General features: G+C 46.7%; 1 protein-coding gene and 1 pseudogene across 1 annotated transcript; both read right to left on the bottom strand.

Moving 5' to 3' along the window:
• Window positions 1–3,258: 3,258 nt before the first annotated feature.
• Window positions 3,259–18,549, bottom strand: LOC120662389 (annotated as a pseudogene).
• Window positions 18,550–22,519: 3,970 nt separating this feature from the next.
• LOC120658717 (protein LURP-one-related 15-like) lies at window positions 22,520–25,317 on the bottom strand. Its single transcript, XM_039936944.1, has 3 exons — window positions 24,994–25,317; window positions 23,049–23,264; window positions 22,520–22,935 (listed from the first exon to the last, which is right to left on the bottom strand). Exons 1-3 carry the CDS (start codon window positions 25,240–25,242, stop codon window positions 22,801–22,803), a joined length of 600 nt encoding a protein of 199 aa, XP_039792878.1. The 5' UTR covers window positions 25,243–25,317; the 3' UTR covers window positions 22,520–22,800.
• Between the last annotated feature and the right edge of the window lie 976 nt (window positions 25,318–26,293).

Raw genomic sequence — 26,293 nt, 5'->3', positions numbered from 1 at the left:
GTATTTGATCTAGTTTGTATTTCAGTAATTTATTCCTTGAAATATATATAGTTCATATGTATGTCAGGCATGCTTCCCTTCAATATTATCTAATTTTTATTGTTGTTTGTTGTATCCTAAGTATGCTAACTTGGCATGCCTGTTTTGTTTTTGAACTGAGGCAGCAACTTCAATTTATTGGTTAGCCAGTGATAATGTCATGTGGTATTGTGTTTGTGGCCAACCATAGCACCACAGTGCCGAGCCTGACATTTGCGGCATTGTTGGATACTCAAATTTAAAGGGAAAAGGATATCTGCAATTTGCTTGCAACAAATCGGAGGAGGAATAAATTATATATGGAGATGGAGGATTGAAGATTTGAAGCACACTGTTTGTACTTGTCGGCTCAAGCATTTGGGATAATGATGGAGCACACATTAGCATGATTGAGTTGGGGAGTCAGCGGCTTGGGAAGGGAGGAGCAGCATCGATGTCTGGCTCATAGTCATACACATCCACTCATGGTGCCGGCGTATGTACTCATATATTCAGATAAACAAGAAGAGGCAAGCAGCGGCATCCGATGCTTACCATATCCACGGGCTTCATGCTGGCTGGAGGTCGACTGTTGGTGAGCGAGTCGGGGTTAGGCCGACGGCAAGGTAGCCGATGGGAAAGCCTGGTGGAGGTCTAGCCCACGCCCGCACCGGGGTCGCCGTGGCTGCTGGGGTCCCCGCCCGTGCCGTGATGGCCGGGACTGGAGCGGCCGCCGGCCGGGTTCGACGTGCACGCACCTCGTATGCGCCAGGGTTGCCGGGGACGCTGGAGCCATCACCCGCGCGGCCGCGTCGGGATGGCTGAGAACGCAGCGCCTGCGGTGGCGATGCCGCGCCGAGAGGACTGAGGAGGGAGGGGGGGTCAGGGCGACGACAGTTGTTTATCTCAGGCACATGGACTTCCATTTGATCGACGGCAGCTGAAAATTTTGATGTCGTGGCCCAATGACATCTTGCGGAATAACCCAGATTTCGATTCTTAAAGATAAGATAAGGGACCGTTTAATTCCCAAACTGAAATTTTTTGGACGTCAAATCAACTGTTTGACCAGATGTCGGGATGGTTTTTCGAACACTAATTAAAAAACTAATTTCAGAACTCACCTAGAAACCGCGAGACGAATATTTTGAGGTCTTTGACCGCATCATTAACACATGTGGGTTACTGTAGCACTTATAGCTAATCATGCACTAATTAGGCTTAAAAGATTCATCTTGTCGTGTACATCCAAACTGTGCAATTAGTTTTGTTGTTTACCTATATTTAATACTCTATACATGTGTCTAAAGGGAGAGGCAAAAAAATTTGGTCAAAAAATTTTGGGAACTAAACGGCCCCTAAGATATGCATACCTGTTGCAGAAAGCTGGGATCACTTTGATCTCGGTAAGTGGCCGGCGGAGAGGCGTGAAAGGGTCGCCGGTTGGCACGGCAATGTGAAGCAGATGGCGAATGCGTACGTGACGGCGGGGTTGGCGTCGCAGGCCCCTTCGACGAAGACGACGGCGGGGTTGGCGTGACCGCCGGCTGCGTCACCTGCGATGAGATCAAATGTATGGGCCCTCGTCACCAGCGAAGAAATTTCTGTGTGGATTCATGGGCATGTTTGGTTTATAGCGTGCTATTGAATAGTGATATTTTGATTGTTAATTACAGTGTCAAATAATATCAGCTTACAAAACCAACTTTAGAACCCCCGCGCTAGTGACCGTGAAGAATCTAATAAGCTCTTTGACCGCGTAATTAGAGGATGGCTACTGTAGCATCACTGTAGCAAATTATTGATTAATAACCGTCATTAGATTCGTCGTGAAAAGTTACACCCATCCCTGAAAAAGTTTTGCAAATAAACTTCATTCAGTATACTATGCATGTAAGATTCTTTTGTAGAATGGAATAGCACGGAAATAAACAAAGGCCAAAAAGTGCGTTAATGGTGCGGTCTTGTGGTAGGCGAAGTGTATCTGAGATTTGTGGAAGAACTGTGGTGGAAAAGGATACCGGACCAACGGAAGATATTTAGCTTGTGTTCCAGCTTGCCGTCGGCATGGCTCGTTCTGCGCTCGAAAAATTTCTAGCGATTCAGAAGAGGAAGGGTCGTGAGTTTCCTTGCTGGAGTACTAAGCGCGTTCAGGAAGATTCTTGTCTCCCATATGTGCGTTCAGGAAGCTAACCTATATACGCTAGCTTTTCTCCAGCCGTTGGTTCAGAATCCAATGGACTAAAATTGTTGTAGACGTGGCGCTACGTGGGATCAATTTTCACCCTAGTGCAGGGTCAGGTTTCGTCTATTAAAGAAGATTAGATTCTTCTAACGTTTGGTTAATTTCTGTTGTAGTTCTTTAATTATTTAATTAGCATTTAATCTTGCTAATAGTTTTAAATCCTTGCTTGGTTAGTTAAATAATTTTAATTAGTTTTTGGTTCTTGCTAATATTAGTTAACCCTTGCTAGCTTAATTAAAAATGCTTTGATTAATGCTTTTTATTGGAGAGTCCTGATACTTTTTCGATAAATTGTTGCCTTAATTTTTGGTTAATATTTGCTTCCGTTTTGCGTCAAGATTTTCTTAAGTGTTCTTAGGGTGAGCTTATCACGAGTTGGCGAGTGTCATCTTAGCGATTAGAAGATTAGAAGAGAGATATTTAGGTACTGAATTGAAGTTGGTTTTTTGGAGATATTTTTATTGGCTTCCATTCATTTTTTTCTGGTCGTCCGTTCTGGTCCAACACTTACTTTTAAATTGAAGGGACAGAGGGGCTTTCGTGCTTGAGAGCCTTGGCTAAACACGTGCTCCAACTGAGAAATGTAGATGAGCGATATTGCTCTAGCGCTTTAGTTCTGATAATTAAATCTTTTCAATATATAATTGAATCTTTTAATACGAGAACAATTCTTTAGTGAAGATTGCTAGCACTTATGGGCCCAGGTTGAGGGGCTAGTTTTAAAAGTGCCTCCTGAAAAGTTTCATATTCAGATTTCATAACTCCATCTAACAGAGATTTCTGTCTAAACCTCTTGTGATTGGCTAACGTTAGAACTTTTTCCAATATGAAGGTGTGAATTGAATAACGAATCACCCAGGCAGCAAAGCATCTGCCTTTGTATATTCAAGCAGTAAGGAAACCAGCATTGGAGCAAGCAGTTACTGAATAATGACCAACCAAATCTAGAATATGCATCGAGGTAAATCAGCAATTAATTCAGCATAATTAGTAAATGAGTTTGAACTAATTAATCTTTGTCGAATTGTTCTCCACATGCAATCCTGGATCAAATTACACTAATAAAAAAAAGAAACAATACGCAACTCGATGCATGAAAGCTTGGATCACCCTGGGCTCTTCAATCATTTTTATCCGTGTGAAGCTCCTGTAGAATCACAACAAGAGCTGAAATGAACACGTAGTCAACATTTGGAAACACGGTAAGACTGTAGTGGTCTGTTCCCATCACCACGCTTGTGGCAGTATGCTGACGGTGCATCTGCAGAACCAGATGGTACACGTTAAACAAACTTAGCTTTCTAACAAGTCTTCTTCAAGCATAATCAGAAGTATTTCTGTACTCACTTGAGTGTGACCGAATCGCCAAATTAAAATTCTAATTAAGCGTAATGGCCGTCATTTGAACACATCGGGCTCATTAGCTTAACGGCTTAATTTGGCGATCCTTTCTCAACCCACGTCCCGATCGAAACATCACCGATAGTCCCACGCGAAGGTGGGCGCAGATGGTACAAGCACAACACATAATTGAAAATACAACAAAAATATATAATACCTTTGTTGACGCCTTTCAGGATCAACACACGAACCAACTCGCTGCGGCGCGAAGAGGCAGCTCGCTGCAGCGCCTCCTGCGTAGACCGGTCCCTTGGAGCGGTCAGACCGGTCGCCGCCGGCAGAACGGTGACGAAGCCTACGAACGTTAGCCCGGGAAGACCCGTTGGGGCAGGCGCACGTAGGGTTGTTCTAGGGTCGGTAGGCCACCTAGAACGCCCTCAATCGACGTAGAGACGACGGAGGAACAACAAATAGTAGATTGGAAAAACTAGGGCAAGAGAAAAGTAAAAAGATAAACATTGTATTGATTTGATCGATTGGATACCCTAATCGGCCGTGACCCTTTATATTTATAGGGTGGGGTGGACTTATCCCGCAAAAAATCCTATTACAGATCTAAATCTACAAAGAGTTCTAGTTGTACTCGGATTCCAGGTAGACCGGTCTGACCGGTCAGACCCACCGGTCAGACCGGTCGGTGTTGCCAGACCGGCTACATGGTCCAGACCGGTCAGACCGCTCAAAATCACCGGTCAGACCGGTCTGTTCGACCAGTGCCAATTTTGGTAGTCAACATATGCCCCCCTGTTTTTTGGTGATGCTGGCATGCCAAAAAACAAGCCTCTGGACTAAAATTGTCTAAGGACGATGATAAATATGCATCGGCCATATTTTGTTCTAAGGGCGATAAATTCTATCGGCCATATCGTGCTTCTTTTTCAAGCTGGTGACGAAACAACTTGCTTAGGCCTCCATACCTGCTTCATGGTCGCCGACCTTGCTGGTACAACCTCCACTTGCTGTTCCATAGACTCCTTCTTGCGCATCCACTGCAGCCTTCTCTTTTGGGTGTGAGAAAAGCCTGAAGGGCACCACCTCGGCTGTAAATACTTGTCGTCTTGTTTTATATCTTTCTCACCCTCCTTGCTGCAATCAGGTTTGCTTTTGACCAGATTATTGCTAGCAACAATCGGTCTTTTAGAGGTACCATAACTTGGATATATAGAAGAATATTGAATAAAATATAGATGCATATACATTCTATTATAATCCATAGGTGTGTAATAGTAAGGATACGACCAGAACCATGGAGCAATCGGCCCACCAAATGAATATGGCGCAAAAACATTATTACCTTACTGCACATGAGAAGCCGATTGCTCACGATGCTCCGATGATGGATTTGTATCTTTAGCTTGATCTGGTCGCTTCTTCTGTTTCTGAGTAGCTCCTTTCTCCTCATACTTGGGCAAGAGTTGATTGAAACTCCGTCTCTTCTTTTTGTTGTTTCTGGAATTTTTTTTAGAAATTCCAGATGGACCGGTCGGACCGGTCTCCAGACCGGTCAAACCGATCTGAGCAGATCTGGCATCCTTCTTCTGTTCTTGCCCCCCGAGCGCTGAATTCTTCGATGAATCTTCAAGGACCTTCTTTGCTGGAGCTTCCTGATGAGATTTCGAAGGCTCAGACCTTTCTTCACCGATAATTATATTTTTTTCCTTTTGTTGACTCGGCTTGATTTGACCGAATTAACACTTTAGGATTACTCAATTCAAGCACATGTGTATGCGCAGGGAAAGGATTCTGATCCACCTGCATTTGTGGAACAATTATTCGGCCTTCGTTAACAGCCGATTGAATTTGCCTTCGAAGCACATTGCAATCATTAGTCGCATGAGAGAAAGTATTATGAAATTTGCAATAAGCTTGCCGCTTTAATTCTTCAAGCGGCGGTATGACATGCGACATCTTGATGTACCCATTCTTATATAATTCATCAAATATCCCCTCACATTTGGATACATCAAAAGTAAATCTTTCTTGCCGATCTTCATGAATCGGCTTAAGAGAACCGCAAACGCAAGGTTTATCATTAGAGGACCAAACAAATTCAGCGGTATAAACATCTTTACCTTCATCGTCCGAACAATTGGAATCACACCCGAGCACATAAACAGGACGATTAGGTTTTTCATTGGACTTTTGAGAATCTCTAGCTTCTTTAGCTCGGCTTTCATTAGCCAGAGCCTTTTGTAAGACTTGACTAACATCTAGAAATTCTTGTCCCTCTATCTTTGCTTTATGAAAATCAAGTAAACCAGCAAAAGCTAGATCAGCTAAATCTCTATCAGAAATTGTTAAACTATAACATCGGTTTCTAGTATCTCTAAATTTTCTAATATACTCAGAAACACCTTCATGTATCTTTTGCTTAACCGATGTGAGATGTGACAATTTCAATTCAGTTTCACCACTAAAGAAATAATCATGAAATTTTTGCTCTAAATCAGCAAAAGTGAAAACTGAATTGGGTGGCAATGAAATAAACCATGTAAATGCAGCACCCGATAGAGACAAAGGAAATAACCTCAATTTGTAAATATCATTAGTGCTAGCTTCACCACATTGTATAATAAATTGACATATATGCTCCAATGTAGTTCTACTATCATCACCAGTGAATTTAACAAATTCAGAAATTTTAAACCCTTGAGGATATACAACATAATCGTAATTCTCAGGGTATGGCCTTTGATAAGATCGGCATTTGGCTTTAGGCTCTATACCAAAAGTTTGCCGAAATATCTTAATCACCTCCTCTTTGATACTACCTGATCCAACATCATCGGCGTTAAGATGATTTGTGATCGGTGTAGTATTAGATTGAGCAAAGTTCGGCGGTGTGGAATGTCGCAACGAACTTGCTGCCCCATATGGCACATTGGCATGAGGTGATGCATTATAATTAATTCGGCTTTGCTGATTAGCCGAATTAGTCACAATAGCATTATTAGTTGGAATTATCGAACCACGAATTGTCTTATCGGTATTAGATGTAGATGCATTACTACCGACAGACTTCATACCAAGATGTATTTCAATTCGGCTAAAACGGTCATCAAACATATCATGCATATTTTGACCAATAAACTCCAACTTATTATTCACATGAGAAGAAACAGCATCATCTATAGCATTACCTATTTCAGAATTAAGGACAGGCTGCTTATTCTCATCGAAATTTATCTCAAACTGTGAAGCATCGAAGCTGGCATCCGTCATGACCTTCCCTTGTCGGTCGAAGGAGAAGTGCGAGATGTACTGCTTCATGGTTTCTTCCTCCAGCTTCTGTATCTCCTTCTCCTTCTCCTCTCTGATCTTCTTCTGGATGTCATTGAGAGCCTTCTGTTGTTCGGCCGAAAGTTGCTGAACAGTCGGCCTTTGGATGTTGGCGGCATCAACATCGCTAGGTTTAGGAATTTTACCGGATATGGCAGCCGATTGATTCTTTCCCCAGCGGAGTCGCCAAAAAATATGTTGACGCCTTTCGGGATCAACACATGAACGCACTCGAACGTGCGGCGCGAAGAGGCAGCTCGCTGCAGCGCCTCCTGTGTAGACCGGTCAGACCGGTCCCTTGGAGCGGTCAGACCGGTCGCCGCCGGCAGAACAGTGACGAAGCCTACGAATGTTAGCCCGGGAAGACCCGTCGGGGCAGGCGCACGTAGGGTTGTTCTATGGTCGGTAGGTCACCTAGAACGCCCTCAATCGACGTAGAGACGACGGAGGAACAGCAAATAGTAGATTGGAAAAGCTAGGGCAAGAGAAAAGTAAAAAGATAAAAGTTGTATTGATTTGATCGATTGGATACCCTAATTGGCCGTGACCCTTTATATTTATACGGTGGGGTGGACTTATTCAGCAAGAAATCCTATTACAGATCTAAATCTACAAAGAGTTCTAGTTGAACACGGATTCCAGGTAGACCGGTCTGACCGGTCAGACCCACCGGTCAGACCGGTCAGTGTTGCCAGACCGGCTACATGATCCAGACCGGTCAGACCGCTCAAAAGCAACGGTTAGACCGCTCAAATGCACCGGTCAGACCGGTCTGTTCGACCAGTGCCTACATTAAGTTTTACAAACCAAGTGCGAATAAATACATAATTTACAAACTTTGCATTACTGAAATCCGGGTTCATCTAGAGGAAAGGGGGTCTACGACAAACAAAAGTGTGCCCTAGGGAGATCCCTAACTAAGCGTCTGGCTCCACAACCTCCCATCCCTCTACATCCCGGCTGATGAACTTGGCGTAGCAGGGACAGAAGTCTACGTCTGCGTGTCCTGAAATAATTGTGGCAACAAACCCTGAGTATTCTAATACTCAGCAAGGCTTACGCGACCAGTGGGTATAACTTAGCCCACATATCTAGACATGCAAGGCTTTTGGCTGGGGGTTATTTTGCAGAAAACAGCGACTAAAGTTATTCCTCACTTTCCTTATTTTAGCCCAAGTTCTATATAGATTAACATAGTCTAATATTTGCATAACCAAATCTAGAGCAAACATAGTGGAACAAAAAGTAATAATTTCATATGTTCATCAATCTGGGTATAACTATATATTCCATCTCAACACTACGGTGCGACGCAGTGACCAAGGTGCCCATATCCGAGAGCGACTGACGGCGAATCGATTCGATTTAACCTTGCAAGGTGGACCTAACCAACACGGCACGCAAAAGCCCCGTCGGACCCCACGCACCAACCTTTCCCCTCCCTGCCTCGAACTAAAGGAACCAGCCCAACGACATATGGTCAGCCGAGCTCAATGTGAGACCACCAAAAGTAAACATATGCATCCCAATTCTCCGCGACTACTCGACTCGCCCCACTCGACTCGCCCCAGGAGTTGGGTGCGGGTTCCTGTACTTTTGAAGTAAAGCAGTACTCGGCTTACCGGTTTCGACTACCTCCTACTCCCGGCATGCGGTTAGTACCGTTTAAACATGATCAGCAGGGCCAACAACGGCTCGGTCCTTAACCGACACAGGCAGAACTACACTTCTCCCGCCCGGTCTCAGATTCTATTATTTCTTTCATTCCAAGACCTTCATCCAACAAAAATTAGTAACTCGTATCTAGAAACATAAAAAGGATCCTAATCTCGCGAGTAACCAAGAATTACTCGACTTCTACTGAGCCCTATCTATCATAGCATTTCTATCGCCCTATACATACTAGTACAACTTAAGGACACCTAGGGTTCATGCAACTAATGTTTCAAATAACTCCTAAACGTAATGCATAAGTAACAAATACACATATATAGGTGTCATAATTTAAATTAATAGGATGTGCACCGGGGCTTGCCTTGCGCCTGTTGCTCAACACTAGGATCAACCGGGCCTTGGGTCGGGTGCTCACACCTCTCCTCCTGGGCTTGCGTCGGCTGCTCCTGCGGTGCCGCAATCATCTCAAATACGGCGCCCTCAGCTGCGAATGCTACACGTATGCATATGAAATAAATGAGTGCAACTCAATGATGTAACTATTTTACTTTAACTGGAACGCCCTGCGGACTGTCCGCTCCCAAGTGGCGGACCGTCCGCCGTACTATTCTACCGACCCACCAGAGACACAACGTCTCTGGAACAATTTCTAATTCTACCTGCGGACTGTCCGGCCCCCCTTGGCGGACCGTCCGCAGTTCACGTATTCAATCCACCAGAGACGGCAATGTCTCTGGACAAAAATCCCAAACTCTACTGCGGACTGTTCGCGCCCAAGTGGCGGACTGTCCGCAGTTCATACATGCGAACTCCCACCAGAGACATCGTCTCTGGACGAACCTCAAGCTTCAACGGCGGACCGTCCACTCCCCTATAGCGGACTGTCCGCAATTTAACTCTGCTAACTACCAGAGATTACATCGCCTCTGGACGAAACGTAATCTGACCGGCGGATTGTCCGCGCCTCCCAGGCGGACTGTCCGCGATACCTAACTTCTGACCCGCGCCGCAAGCGACAGCAAGTGCAGCGACTACGGCGGCGGCTGTTCACCGGCGCCGGCGACTCACCACGGAAAGGGAAAAAAGACCGGGAAGCACAAGGAACTCACCACGAATCCATTCCCGCGGTCGGTTCGAGTGGAGGACGACCGGAGAAGCGGATCGACGTGGAGCAAAGCTTCAAGCACCTCCAATGGTGACCGGTGGTGGTGGGGGATGATTCCGGCCGTAAGAAGCCAGTCTAGGGGTTGGGAAAGGTGGAGGAGATGCCGAGGAAGGTTCCCGCGCGAGGAATCGAGGTTTGGTGGCCAGAGGAGGGAGATCGACGGAAGAGGGACGACGACGGTGCGAGAGCTCGAGCTCCGCTCGGCTCTAGACGAAGTGAGGAGGAAGAGAGGAATGACGGGTGGGTCCCACATCCATCCAGATAAATATCTGGTCGATGCCTGGTGGACTGTCCGCCGATCCCGCACGGACTGTCTGCGAGGTAGGTGTTACAATCCTACCCCCTAAAAGAAATCTCGTCCCGAGATTTAGTGAATGGCTAAAGGGAGTGTTAGAAATTGGTGTGTACCTTGATAGGCTTGTAGCAATTCCGGGCATTTAGTCTGAACAAATTCTTCCGTCTCCCAAGTAGCTTCCCGCTCGGAGTGATTACTCCATTGAACCTTATAGAAGTCACTGGTCTGATTCCGAGTGACCCTAGTCTTGTGATCCACAATTTTGATTGGGTACTCCGGATAGACAAGATCGGGCTCCAGTTGCAATTTTTCTATATCAATCACCTTTTCTGGAACACGAAGGCATTTCCGGAGCTGAGAGACATGGAAAATATTGTGAACCGCGGATATTTGGGCAGGAAGTTCCAGGCGACATGCTACCGGCCCACACCGCTCAATGATAGGAAAAGGCCCAACATAGCGAGGGGCGAGCTTTCCCTTCACTCCGAATCGCTGGACTCCTTTCATTGGAGATACCCACAAATATACATGGTCTCCCACTTGGAAGGTGACGGATTGACGTTTCTTGTCCGCATAATTTTTCTGTCGAGACTGGGCTATTTTCAAATTATCTTGTATGAATCGGACTTGTTCTTCTGCCTCATTGACCATCTCAGGGCCGAACACGCTTCTTTCCGCGGCTTCTGACCAATTCACTGGAGTTCTACACCTCCGCTCATACAACGCCTCAAAAGGAGCCATCTTGATGCTTTCCTGATAACTGTTGTTATAAGAGAATTCCGCTAGAGGTAGGCATTCATCCCATTTCTTGTTATAAGAGAGCACACAGGCTCTAAGCATATCTTCCAAAATTTAGTTGATTTGCTCAGTTTGACCATCGGTCTGAGGATGATAGGCTGAGCTGCGAATAAGTTGAGTACCCAGAGATGCATGCAACTATTCCCAGAAACGGGCAACAAACTGTGTGCCTCTGTCGGAAATAATTGTCTTGGGTACACCATGAAGACTCACAATCCGAGCCATATATAGCTTAGCATATTGATGGGAGGAATAACGTGTCTTGACTAGAAGAAAATGAGCGGACTTAGTGAGGCGGTCGACGATAACCCAAACAGAATTATATCCCTTCGACGTGGGAGGCAAACCAATGATGAAATCCATACTAATATCCTCCCACTTCTACGAAGGAATATACAAAGGCTGTAGCATACCAGCAGGTTTGAGATGACTTGCCTTGACTCTTCGGCAGATATCACACTCGGACACGTATCTGGCGACCTCACGTTTCATCCTGGGCCACCAGAACCATTGCCTGAGATCTTGATACATTTTGTTACTGCCCGGGTGAATTGAATACCTAGAAAGGTGAGCCTCATCAAGAATTTGTTTCCGGAGCTCAAAGTTCTTAGGTACTACTAACCGATCTTTAAACCAAAGAACCCCCTCACTGTCTTGATGGAAGCATTGCACCTGAGGATCATCCTCATTGAGCCGTTGCCTGATCTTATTCATGCCCACATCATTCTTCTGAGCAGCAATAATCTGATCTCGAAGTGCAGGTGCGAGGGTAATATTGGCAAGTGTGCCCTCAGACACAATAGCCAAGTTCATCTTCTCCATCTCTTGGCACAAGGTTTCATGCAGAACTGTAGCGGACACACAGCTACAACTTGCCTTGCGACTTAAGGCATCGGCTACAACGTTAGCCTTGCCCGGGTGATAATGAATCTCCAAATCATAATCTTTGATCAATTCTAACCACCGTCTCTGGCACAAATTCAGCTCGCTCTGGGTAAAAATATACTTGAGACTCTTGTGGTCTGAGTATATGTGCACTGGATTTCCCAGAAGGTAATGGCGCCAAATCTTTAATGCATGCACCACTGCTGCTAATTCCAGACCATGAGTAGCATAATTCTCTTCATGCCGTCTGAGGGCTCTAGAGGCATAGGCAATCACTCGCTGATCCTGCATAAGGACGCAGCCTAGACCCGTACCTGATGCATTACAACAAGTATTAATGGCCGAATAATATCCGGCGAAGACAAACAGGGATGAGAATACAGCCGAGACCCGTACCTGATGCATCACAATACACATCAAAAGGCCGGTTAATATCTGGCTGAGCAAGGACAGGGGCAGACGTCAGAAGCCTTCTCAAAGTCCGAAAGGCCTGCTCACATTTGTCGTCCCAACTAAATCTCACCCCTTTCTTGAGTAACTCAGTCATGGGCCTAGCAATTTGAGAGAACTCCGGTACAAACCAACGATAATAGCCTGCTAGCCCAAGGAAACTCCGGATCTCTGAAACAGACTCTGGAGTATTCTAATTCAGGACATCCAGAATCTTGCTAGGATCAACAGAAATCCCCTTGTCTGAGATAATGTGGTCCAAGAACTGGACTTCCTTGAGCCAGAAATCACATTTACTGAATTTGGCGTATAGCTTGTGCTCCCGCAGGCGCTGAAGCACAATGCGGAGATGCTCTGCATGTTCTTCTTCATTCTTGGAAAATATCAGAATGTCGTCAATGAAAATCACGACGAACTTATCTAGATCAGGCATGAACACCGAGTTCATGAGATACATGAAATGAGCAGGGGCATTTGTTAGCCTGAAAGACATGACCAGATATTCAAAAAGTTTGTATCTGGTGGAAAAAGCCGTCTTAGGAATATCCTCAGCTCTAATCTTTATCTGATAATAGCCCGAGCGGAGATCAATTTTTAAAAATACCTTGGCCCCGAATAGCTGATCAAACAGAATGTCAATCCGGGGAAGGGGATATTTATTTTTGATTGTGACGGCATTCAAAAGCCTATAGTCCACACACAACCTGAGGCTTTCATCTTTCTTTTTCACAAAGAGTGCAGAACAGCCCCAAGGTGACGTGCTAGGACGAATATAGCCCTTATCCAGCAATTCCTGCAATTGTTTCTTTAACTCCGTCAGCTCATTGGGTGGCATCCGGTAAGGCCTCCTAGAAATCAGTGCCGTATCCGGTTGCAATTCAATGGTAAACTCCACGTCACGATCAGGCGGCATTCCAGGTAAATCATTCGGAATGACGTCCGGATATTCACACACCACTAGTATATCTTCTAGCTTCTTACCCTCAACCTGATTCACCGTAGGTGTCAAAGACATATGGTCTTTCAAATGTAAAGGCATACACCCATGAATGGACGATTTGATGTGCACAGATTATGAGGTCGTGTCCAGACTAACTCCCTGACCCTCCATCTAGTTCATACCCAATATAATATCTATCCTTTGGGTTGGTAACATTATCAAGGCCGTAGGAAAAATTTCTCCTTGCAATTGTAGGGGTACTTGCTTGACAAATTGATTGGTGATTAACTTTTCCCCAGGTGAGTGAATATGGTACAGCTTGGGCATGCTTTCTATTTTTAATCCTAGTCTAACAACACACCCCTTGCTAATAAAGGTATGAGACGCCCCGAAATCAAATAATAATGTAACAGGTTGTTCATTTACTAAGAACGTACCCGCCATCACTGGAGCTCCCTCAGGAATACCCTCGAGGGTGGTGTAGTGCACTTGCCCCGGCTTGAAGTGAGCCACTTGCTGCTTCTAGTTCTGCTGGCTCGACTGCTGGCCTTGCTTAGGCGGCATTGGGCAGTTGCGAGCGAAGTGTCCCGATTGCCCACAGTTGTAACAAGGGAACAAATTGGGGCGCACCCCCGGCTGCTGCACCCAGGCTTTCTGCTCATTCTACTGAGGGCCAGGAGGCCTGACCGTCTCCTGTGGCTTAGTGTACTGAGGTGCCCGATAACTCCACTGCTGCTGTGGCTGGTGCTGAAAAGGAGCTCGCTGTGGGCTCGACTACACCAGGCGGAACCTCTAAGGAGCACTGCTAGAAGACCCCACAGCCGATGACTTTCTCTTCTTTTCTGCTTTATGAGCTAGATGGGCATCCTCTTGAATGATAGCCCCATTAACTAGCTCACTAAAAGTGTTGAACTTGAACATTGCCAGGCGATCCTGGAGCTTGCTGCTAAGCCCTTGCCTGAAACACGCCTGCTTCTTTTCATCAGTATCCACATGATAACCGGCGTACTGTGAGAGTGTGTTGAAGTTCTGGGCATATTGCATCACATTGTTGTTGCCCTGCTTTAGGGCCAAAAACTCAGTGAGCTTCCTGCGAATGACCCCTACAGGAATATGGTGTGCTCTAAAAGCTTCCTTGAACTCATTCCAAGAAAACCGGGTGCCAGCAGGAAACATAGCCACGTGGTTGTCCCACCACGTACGTGCGAGGCCCCTGAGCTGCTGTGCTGCAAATGACGCCTTGTCATTGTCATTGTAGGGGTACAGCGTGAACTTGGACTCTATGGTCTTAAGCCAGCTGTCGGCCTCCAACGGATCGTCGGCCTTATGAAACAGTGGCGGCCGGGTCCCCAGGAACTCCTGGTATCCAGGAACAGGTGCCTGGTGGTGAGGCTAAGGCCGCAGCGCTCTGCCCTGCTGCACGAGCTCACGAAGGAGTGCGGTCTGCTCGTCGCGCCCGGTGAGCATGGCTGTAATGGCCTGGGCCAACTCAGGAGGGTTCGGTGGTTCTCCCATTCTGCATTCAACCATGACGAGGTTAGTTCCATCATTCAGATAAATTAAGACAAAACCGATAGCAACTAATCCTTTCTATTCATGGCACAATGCAGAATGTAGAGCTTCAAAACAATTCTGAATGATTCTTGCAGGCGGGGCCAGGCGATCCATCGGCGCAACCAGTCGGTCTGACCGATCTGCCCTGGTCCAGCCGAAAATGGTATGGCGGACCGTCTGCAGTACATGGGCGGACTGTCCCCCGTACCAAAATCCAGCTAACCGGACCGTCCGCTGTGATTGGGCGGACCGTCTGCTGTACAAAATGTCCACCCAACTCAGTTTTACAAACCAAGTGCGAATAAATACATAATTTACAAACTTTGCATTACTGAAATCCGGGTTCATCTAGAGGAAAGGGGGCCTACGACTAACAAAAGTGTGCCCTAGAGAGATCCCTAACTAAACGTCTGGCTCCACAACCTCCCATCCCTCTGCATCCCGGCGGATGAACTTGGCGCAGCAGGGATAGAAGTCTACGTCTGCGTATCCTGAAATAATTGTGGCAACAAACCCTGAGTATTCTAATACTCAGCAAGGCTTACCCAACCAGTGGGTATAACTTAGCCCACATATCTAGACATTCAAGGCTTTTGGCTGGGGGTTATTTTGCAGAAAACAGCGACTAAAGTTATTCCTCACTTTCCTTATTTTAGCCCAAGTTCTATATAGATTAACATAGTCTAATATTTGCATAACCAAATCTAGAGCAAATATAGTGGAACAAAAAGTAATAATTTCATATGTTCATCAATCTGGGTATAACTATATATTCCATCTCAACACTACGCTGCGACGCAGTGACCAAGGTGCCCATATCCGAGAGTGACTGACGGCGAATCGATTCGATTTAACCTTGCAAGGTGGACCTAACCAACACGGCACACAAAAGCCCCGTCGGACCCCACGCACCAACCTTTCCCCTCCCCGCCTCGAACTACAGGAACCAGCCCAACGACATATGGTCAGCCGAGCTCAATGTGAGACCACCAAAAGTAAACATATGCATCACAATTCTCCGCGACTACTCGACTCGCCCCAGGAGTTGGGTGCAGGTTCCTGTACTTTCGAAGTAAAGCAGTACTCGGCTTACCGGTTTCGACTACCTCCTACTCCCGGCATGCGGTTAGTACCGTTCAAACATGATCAGCAGGGTCAACAACGGCTCGGTCCTTAACCGACACAGGCGGAACTACACTTCTCCCGCCCGGTCTCAGATTCTATCCTTTCTTTCATTCCAAGACCTTCATCCAACAAAAATTAGTAACTCATATCTAGAAACATAAAAAGGATCCTAATCTCGCGAGTAACCAAGAATTACTCGACTTCTACCGAGCCCTATCTAGCATATCATTTCTATCGCCCTATACATACTAGTACAATTTAAGGACACCTAGGGTTCATGCAACTAATATTTCAAACAACTCCTAAACGTAATGCATAAGTAACAAATACACATATATAGGTGTCATAATTTAAATTAATAGGATGTGCACCGGGGCTTGCCTTGCGACTGTTGCTCAACACTAGGATCAACCGGGCCTTGGGCCGGGTGCTCACACCTCTCCTCCTGGGCTTGCGTCGGCTGCTCCTGCGGTGCCGCAATCACCTCAAATACGGCGCCCTCAGCTGCAGATGCTACACGTATGCATATGAAATAAATGAGTGCAACTCAATGATGTAACTATTTTAATTTAACTAGAATGCCCAGCGGACTGTCCGCTCCCAAGCGGCGGACCGTCCGCCGTACTATTCTACCGACCCACCAAAGACACAACGTCTCTGGAACAATTTCTAATTCTACCTGTGGACTGTCCGGCCCCCCTTGGCGGACCGTCCGCAGTTCACGTATTCAATCCACCAGAGACGGCAATGTCTCTGGACAAAAATCCCAAACTCTACTGCGGACTGTTCGCGCCCAAGTGGCGGACTGTCCGCAGTTCATTCATGCGAACTCCCACCATAGACACCGTCTCTGGACAAACCTCAAGCTTCAACGGCGGACCGTCCGCTCCCCTATAGCGGACTGTCCGCAATTTAACTCTGCTAACTACCAGAGACAACATCGTCTCTGGACGAAACGTAATATGGCCAGCGGACTGTCCGCGCCTCCCAGGCGGACCGTCCGCGATACCTAACTTCTAACCCGCGCCGCAAGTGACAGCAAGTGCAGCGACTATGGCGGCGGCCGTTCACCGGCGCCGGCGACTCACCACGGAAAGGGAAAAAAGACCGGGAAGCACAAGGAACTCACCACGAATCCATTCCCGCGGTCGGTTCGAGTGGAGGACGACCGGAGAAGCGGATCGACGTGGAGCAAAGCTTCAAGCACCTCCAATGGTGACCGATGGTGGTGGGGGATGATTCCGGCCGTAAGAAGCTGGTCTAGGGGTTGGGAAAGGTGGAGGAGGTGCCGAGGAAGGTTCCCGCGCGAGGAATCGAGGTTTGGTGGCCAGAGGAGGGAGATCGACGGAAGAGGGACGACGACGGTGCGAGAGCTCGAGCTCCGCTCGGCTCTGGACGAAGTGAGGAGGAAGAGAGGAATGACGGGTGGGTCCCACATCCATCCAGATAAATATCTGGTCGATGCCTGGCGGACTGTCCGCCGATCCCGCGCGGACTGTCCGTGAGGCAGGTGTTACATTGAGCAATTAAGGTGTTGGTATTACCAAGGTAGAAAGAACAAGCTCTCTCATTGAAGCTACCATTCATCTTGAAGTCGCAGACCTCATGTGAAGTGTTCGAAGCCAAGTAGATATACATCTCTGTTTTAAACGGTTGGATGATTGAAGATTTCTTGACGGTGAAGAGCAAATCACTTGATTTTGTGCTGTCCCCTCTGTACACTTACCAATTAACAGAGACAGTTGAAATATAGTGTTGTGCTGACAAATTAATTCAGAATTAGGAATCTCCTGAGAAGGAAAAACAAATAAAACTATCTGAAATGATTAAGCGAGGACCTTAGCAATGGGTTTTTACTCTCGTCCGCTATATTCACTACTACAATAAATATTTTCTAAGGCGGTCAAAAACCATTAACAGAGATGGTCAACCCCAACCTCTTCTCAGAAAACATTACAGTAAATGAGGTATTTTCTGAGACAGTTACCTGGCCGCCTCAGTTAATTGAATAGAAAAAATAAAAAAAGGAAAGCCTGCCTAAAGGCCCGCATTAACAGAGACGGTTATTTTTTCTGACCGCTTCAGAGGTGCTAAAAAATGGTCGCAGTAAATTATTTTTTGTAGCAGTGATTTTTGCATATATTCACCAACAATGCGCCACTTTACATGCTTCATCGGCGCTGGGAGCTCACATGGTGCGTTTGGGACCTAGAATAGATCTCTTCAAATAGTTTGGGATCCAAATATGCATTTTAAGAGTTTGGAATCCACCTGACACAACACTATAAATTTGGAGACCCGAGCTGCATTTTTACTCTATCTTTTTAATCCTTCTTTCTATAGCTAGGGATCCATCTCCATGGATCTACTCCCATCAAGCGAATCTACGAAGTGATCGGAAGAGTAGAGAGATACATGGATGGCCTTCTGATTAAATTGCTGTCTACCTTCTCGCGCATGCAGAGGAGGGGATTGCCGCAGGCGTCGAAGAAGGTGCGGCGGTTGTGGATGCTGATGAAGGCGCCTTTGACCGTGATCACGACGGCGCCGTTGGCGTCGGTGATGAGGAAGTCGCCCTCCCGGAGGCCGATCTGCTCCTGCACGTTCAGCTGCACCACGTAGGGCGCGCAGAAATGCGGCGCCACCACCGGCAACCGGCCGACAAGGCCTCCGCTGGGCTGCGGCGGCGGAGGCGCTGGGAACGGCGGCGGTGCCGCCATCGAGATCTCACCGGCCGGTTCAAAGCAGGCAGTGCTCTCGCTTGGTCGCCGTCTCGTTCTCGTTCTCGCCGTACGTGCAAGGATCAACGAGCTTTCTGCGACAGCGATCGCTATGGGGTCTTCTCTTATATTCGTTTTCCAAATATAGGGCTTTGCATTGGTGGCTCACCACCACCAAGTGAGCTGATCCACAGTTTTAACATTTTCGTGATACATAGATCAATCTAACGTGATGTGTGTGCAGTGTGGTTAACTATTTTTTTCTGCACCTTCACATGAAGCCTTGAGGAAAAACAAGTTTGGTAAAAGGCATGTAAAACTAGTTCCATATAGCTTGGGGAAAACAAGCCTGAAACGGTTTCAGTATCTGCTCCTTTTTCTCAAGGTCTGCTAGCTCAATCTCTAAAAGGCATTTTATAGAGGTTTGTACTGTATTTAAAAAATCTATAATCACTACCGGAGACCACGAGTTCGCCGTGTGCCCGAGGCACACGGCGAAGACCCGTAGGCACACGGCGAAGACTTCGCCGATGGTGGCCGACGGTAAAGCGCCGACGGCAGCCACGGGGACGGCAAAGACCTTGTTTGCCGTGTGCCACACTCAAGACTTTAGGGCCAGTACGCGTGCAATAGCATCGAACTGAGAAACATTGGTATGCTGGTGAAGTGGTTTCTGTGCCGCAAACAACATGTCGTAATACTGCTTTGCCGTAGGCTCTGGCGGTTCCTCTCTAGGTCCTTCTTCGAAGTGTTCTTCATGAAAGTCAGCTAACATGTCTGCGCAACCGGCATCAGCATCATAAACATCGATGCGTTGTCTGACTACCTCTTCTCTCGCACGATGGGCTTCACCATGGCAGATCCACCGGGTATAGTTTTCCAAAAACCCATTTGTGATAATATGTTTACCCATAGTGAGTTGTGATTGCTGTATCCTATTTTGACAGTTGGTGCATGGACACGGCATTCTACTCTGTCCTCTATCAAATGCCTTTTCCAAAAAGTCATTGACCTTTAGAGCAAACTCAATATACTCTTGTTCGCTCTGCCAGCCCTTGTACATCCACTCACGGTCATCCATCCTTTAACATACGAGCGAGAAATTTAAAAATCGATTTCATATACACGATATCTAACAAACTCTAATATGTGAAGATAGGTCCTAATCCCACCCGAGGATGCGTAGATATGGTTGGTTTCCATGATCCACTCCTAGCCGAGACAGAATTTCGGCAGCACCTCCCCGCTGCTCTCCAAATACACGTCCTGTCAAGAAGATTGTGTATCCGGAGAACAACAGGGAGGTGATGCCGAAACTCTGGCACGGATCGGAGTTGACCATGAAAACTAACCATATCTACGCATCCTTGGGCTGTCCAAATGACGTGGACAATTCGAAACACATACGGTTCCATATATGCAAAGAGCTGCATATTTCGAACCGTATCTCTTTCGAACAGGAGACGACTAAGTTACGTGATCTATGGGCTTATGCCGCTCACCTATGGGCTTATGCATAACACGGAAAGAGAGGTTGCTTATGCCGCTCACCTATGGGCTTGACGACGTGCGCGGCGTGGCCTCCTTTTCCTTGTCCTCCTCTCTCCTCCATCAATTACAACATAAGTATAGGTCAAATTGTCCAATCTAATTCCATCAATTACAACATAAGTATAGGTCAAATTTTCAATGTCATGACTAAAAAAAAAATTAACACCCGACGCTTACTCAAGCAGTATGAAATCCATTTAGATTTAGCATCCAAAGACAATGGTAGCGTGAGCTTGCTGGCCTCACAAATGGTCCCTGGAGTAAAGAATTTGATATTGAACTTAGATATAAACCTAAATTGTAAGTCACTATCCTTGAATTATATTTCAATCACATCCACTATATTGATCATCTTTAATTGTATTTGCCTTGTTACAAAGCAAAGTGGCGATAGATAACTGTCTTTGTAGTTTGTACTTAAATACTTGCTAAGCACAACGAAAGATGACAGGACAAATAGTTCTCTCTGAAATATGTTCTCAATTCAAAATCCATTTTCCTACTGGAGCTTATGACTCTGAGTTTCAGCGTTTCGTCTTCTGCTTAACCAGCACATGGTAAATTTTATCCTAGCAAATCCAGGAAAAAAAACACATACAGAGCGCTAGAATGAATGCCTAAATAAGACTTTGGACCTATCGATTCCAGCCTAAAAAAGGCAAGCCATGCCACGGGACTATTTACTGCAAGCTTTAGAGTGTGATTCTGATAGTGGCAATACCGAGCACAGCCATCAGTGGAAATAATCATAACGCATAGCAAAATGTAGTAGTGGATTAAATTAGTCTCACAGATAATGAGGAAATTTCATTTAGATTAATCAATGGAAATTAGAATATCCAGGTTCAATTATTCAGTAATTGAATTCATAAAACAAATTTAGTTCAGAAAACAATGGGGAGAGAGATTGATGCGTACCTCCTCACGGACGGTGGCGTGCCAGTACGAGAGCCTGGGCCTGGCGGTGCTGGACCTCCTCGCGGGATGGCGTGGCAGGAGGGGCTGGAGATGGCGCCGGAGGTCAGGCGCAGGAGACGGCGGCGGGCGACACGGGACCTCCTCGCGCGGGCTCCAGCAGCGACGGCGAGCGGTGCGGGACCTCCAGCAGGGCCGGCTCCTGCAGGTCGACGGCGAGTGCGGTGGGGCGGGGACGGGGAGGGAGAGCCGGGGCGGGGTGGGGCTCGGGCGGCGACGGGGCGGGCCCGCGCCGGCGAGGCAGAGCCGGGGCAGGGCCGCGGGGGCGGCGCGGCGCCGGGGCGGAGGGGCGGGGCGGCTGCGGGACGGCGCTACTCGTCACGCAACGGCGGCGGGGCGGGGCCGGGCCGGCGCGGAGGGGCGGCGGCGTGGCGGCGGTGGGGAGCGAGTGAGAGAGAGTTGAGAGAGAGCTGAGAGAGAGAGCGAGAGTGAGCCAGAGAGCTAATAAGTGCGCAGGAGTTCGCCGTGTGTCTGATCTAGGACACATGGCAAATATTTTTTTCTTTTTTTTGTTTTCAAATTCATCTTTGCCGCGTGCCACAGATCTTGGCACACAACAAACATATAAACTTCGCCGTGTGCCTAAACCTGGACACACTGCAAAGACTGGAAAATGAATTTCTGTTATTTCATGTAGTCAACTAATTTGTTTTCAAAACATGTTTCACTAAATTTAATGAAATGTATATTGAAAAATATTACCAAACTCTCTAAACATTGCATATGAAATGCTTCTTTAAAAAATTTTCATTATTTTATGCATATATAGCTCAATTTCATTATTTTCATATGAAATGCCTAACGGAGGCACACGGCAAAATATGACGGCGTTGACCGGCCGTGAACGTCGGGCCACGTGGCGCTTTCTTTGCCATGTGCCGGTTTGTGGCAAACGGCAAAGAAATAGGTTTGCCGTGTGCTGAGGTTAGGGCACACGGCGAAGCCTCCTTTCGCCGTGTGCTTTGTTTTGGCCGTGTGTTCTGTATTTGACCCACGGCAAAAAGCTCTATTCGCCGTGTGCCCGATGATTTGCGCACGGCGAACTCTTAGGCACACGGCGAGTTACCAGTTTCTCGTAGTGAATGTACTTATTGGATGCATGCATGTTTGATGATTACATTCAATTCCTATCATCCAGGCATATACTACTACTACAGAATGACACTCATCCCAAATGTCTCGTGTTACGATCCGATGGTGATAGGTCCTATCATCCAGTGCTGACGATTTTTTTTTCTAACATGCAGCAGCGCAACGCCATCCTATCACCGCCGATCCTAACCCAACCGATGACCGAACCGGTAGTGATGCTGTTTTCGACCCCAAGGTTATGGGGTTCTGTACTAGTGTACATCTTGAAAGGGAGATATATAATTTGAGATAATAGTATTTAAGTATCGAAAAGAAAACTCGACGTGTCTCTTTTTGGTTAGCAATATTCAACTATTCAAAAGCTTGAATCAAACAAGCATATGCATTTCAGAAAGCAATCACATGAAAGTGCTCTGTTTTCTTACAATTTCTTTTTCGAACCAAGGATAGTGCTCTATTATTGAAAAGCAAATCAATATACAATACTGTGTGCATCATCAGCATACACGAAACGAAGTTCAGTAGCTGATCTCACTAGCATAATTTGGAGAAATTTGCACATAACAACTTGTGATAACATATGACAGGCGTCGAACTCGATGGAAGCTTGCTGGTATAGGTGTGTGTGGATCATCAGTAGTTTCGATCCCTGCTGTGGACCTCATCCAGAACCACCACAAGAGCCGCGACGAACACATGGTCAACGCCCGGGACATTGAACGTGTCCTTTCCCAGCAGCACATTGGAGGCAGTGTACTTCCGGCTAATCTGCAGCAGCACCAAACGGCCAACAGGTTGGCTACAGTTACTATGCTAACTGCTATCTGAATATTCTGCAAAAACTCCCAAACCAAAGCGTGGTTGTTAGAAGTAGAGCTCACCTGAGCGATCATGGTGTCAGAGTCGCCGAGGTAGAAGACGAAGTAGCTGCCCTTGATCTTGAAGTCGCAGGCCTGCTTCGCGGTGTTCCCGGCCAAGAAGACATCCATCTCCGTCCTCAGCTGCAGGAGCGTCGACCTCTTCACGGTGAAGAGCAGGTCGCTCGCGCTCGAGCTGTCACCTCTGAACACCTCCCATGTGTTGTGCATACTAAGTATCTGGTAATGATGATGATCTGTAGTCAGGTCTCAGATGATGTTGGATTTGCTCACTCATTCTACTTATTAGTAAGCAGATCATGCCCCCCAAAAAAAGGAAACGAAGAAGAGAAATGGATGGCTGATCGATCTTGGTCGGTGTTGTAACGAACATGGCCCCATTTAGGCCATTTCGAGTGATTTTGGTGATTGAGTGACAACGCAATTAATAGGACTAATAGGTTTGCAAGATCATATTTGTAGGATTTGTTAGGTCCCTTGGATGAAGTCCAAACCACCGACGAGACGTCCAATTCACCGTCGAGACGTCCAAACCACCATCGAGACGTCCAACTCAACGTCGAGGCGTCCAAACCACCGTCGAGACACAAGTCGCAGGGAAAAAGTAGAGATAGAATATATTTGAAGTGTCCAAATGACCGCTGCGACGAGTTGGACAAATGCAACAAGAAAACAGAAAAAACACAGTGAGATCGGACTATCCGACGGGTCGTCGGACTATCCGACAACCCCACCGTCGGACTAACCGACGCAGGTCGTCGGACTAATTCTGACAGGATACAGGACTCAGTGCAGAAACTTCTGTGCAACCGGATGATCCGACGTGTGAAGACAAGAAGCGTCGGACTAATCGTCGGAGTATTCTGCAGAGAGCATGTTTGGGGATCAAGGCGTTCTCTTCAGGACCGGTTGATCCGACGCACCGTCGGACTAATGCGCCAGACTAATGACGTCAGCATTACAGGCGGAGAAGAAGAAAACTCTTCAGGACCGGATGATCCGACGCCCCATCGGAGTAACGCCTCGGACTATCCAGTGCCTGCTACGTCAGTTGTCAGAAGCTCAACGGATACATCAGTGCTCAGAGAGACCGGATGATCCGACGCCCTACGCAGAAAAAGAATTAACTGCTCTAAACGACTAGTTCAACTTGGAGGGCTATATATATGGGTTCCCCGGTCATTTGAAGTTTGCTGGAGTTCAGAGAAGACCCACACACATCCAAGAACATCTCCAAGCCAACTAAAGAGTAAATTGATCACATCCTTAGGTTTAGTGCTAGTTTAGTTCTTGAGTGAGTGAGTGAGTAAGGTTTGTGCCTTGTGCCTTGGTTCTGTGAGAGGACCACCTCTTGTACTCGGTGTGCTGGCCCCTTGGAGTCTTGGTGGCTCGCCGGCAACGTCTTCGACCCTCCGGCTTGGTGTGCAGCGGCGACAACACTCTTTGTGTGGGGGATGTGGAGACCCCATTCTTAATGGAGAAGCTTCTTAGTTGAACCCGGGGCCAAGGTGACCGTGGTGACTTTCAAGCCTTGGTGGCAACGTAAGGAGAGACCCGGAAGAGACTTGGTGGCTGAGAAGTGATACTCTTGATAGAGTGCTTTAACAACGTGGATGTAGGTGTGGTTTAGTGCCTAGCCGAACCAGAGGATAAATCTCGTGTCAAGAGTTTGCTCTCTCTCATCTCTATTTAAATTTCCGCATTTACTTATTGCAATCTATATGTGCCTTACTTAGAGTAGTATCTTGCAAGGTTTGGCTATAAGTTATATAACTCTTTTGGGATGAGGGTTTCTACATTAGATGAACACTAGTTGCACATCTAGATAGCATATTTTAGATTAATTTATATGAAAAATAGTTGGAGCGTGAGGTTAAGTTTTTAGTTTGTCTAATTCACCCCTCCCCTCTTAGGCTACGAGCATCCGATTTCTTTCAAGTGTGCTTACCTTCTCGTGCATGGAGAGGATGGGCTGCCCGGCGGCGTCGAGGAGCACGCGGCGGTTGCGGACGCTCCAGACGCTGCCCTTGAACTGCAGCACGACGGCGCCGTTGGAGTCGGTGACGGTGAAGTCGCCGCCGCTGAGACTCGCGACTTTCTTGGTCACCGTCAGCGGCACCACGTCCGGCGCGCAGAACTGCGGCGACACCACCACCACCGGCGGCTGAAGAGGTTCGTAGCCGAAGGGTGACGCCATGGATCGCCGCTGGTAGGCCTCCTTGACGCCGGTGCTGGGAGCTGATCGCTTGCTCGATGGACTTGATGATCGGCGGGCACATTGGTTCCTATGCTATCCTTGCAGACCTGCTGTCGTTGGAGTTTATATAACAGTCGAGTTGACAAGAGGACGTATAGCCGCGTACTGGGCTACTGGCTGTGGACCGTTGACTGTGGAAAAATCTTCTGTGGTGGGGCCCACGAAGCATAAATAATTGGAGTGCAGAACAGGTCAAGGCATAATCTATTGTCACCACAAATCAAGTATTTTAGATTTTTTTCTCTTGAAAAGTTAATACTTATAGTTTAATACGGGCAACATCAAGTTTTGAATGATGCATGGGAATTTTGAATAAAGCTATTTTCTTTGGCAACAATGTGCATTCTTAGTGTCCTTGATATTTTCTTGTTGTCTATCATTGGAGTACACAGATCCTTGATATTATTAAGAGGGTGGGGGTGGGGGGTTGCTGCCAAATTAACAATTTTGATTGAATGTGAGTTATATTGGCAGTTGAATGACGAATTGGAATTTTAATGTTTTCTGCCTTTTGGGATTATCAATATTGTGTAATGGACTTGTAACCTCCCACAAATAACAATTATTTAAGTAGTCATATTAAACCGAGAAAAGTAGCCTAGTTTTGATTTTGTCAATTTCCCTATTGAATGTTTCAAATAGTTGGAGGCAGATTGGAAGTGGATGGATAGGGTGGCGGTAATCAATTAGGGCAAGTTTGGGAGAAGGGGAGACGGGAACCCAATGAAGGCAACCCTCTAGGGAGATTTTTCCATACATATTTCTTTCCCTGGGGAGCCTCTTCCCCCGGGGGGTTTGTTTCCTTATACCATTTTGGGAAATAGGGAGGAGATATTCAGAAAATAATAATTTTTTCGAAAATTTCAGGAAAAGAACAGAAAATATCAATAATAGAACATCTCATAATTGTCAATGCAAGCATCCTCACAAGATGACGAAGGACTAGAAAATGTCTCTCTTCAATAAACAAATACTAGAGTAGTCGAGACAC

The sequence above is a fragment of the Panicum virgatum genome, chromosome 2N (genome assembly GCF_016808335.1).
Source record: "Panicum virgatum strain AP13 chromosome 2N, P.virgatum_v5, whole genome shotgun sequence".
Lineage (NCBI taxonomy): Eukaryota > Viridiplantae > Streptophyta > Magnoliopsida > Poales > Poaceae > Panicum > Panicum virgatum.
The sequence above is the reverse complement of the archived record's forward strand: the minus strand, read 5'-3'. Positions and strand labels throughout refer to the sequence as shown.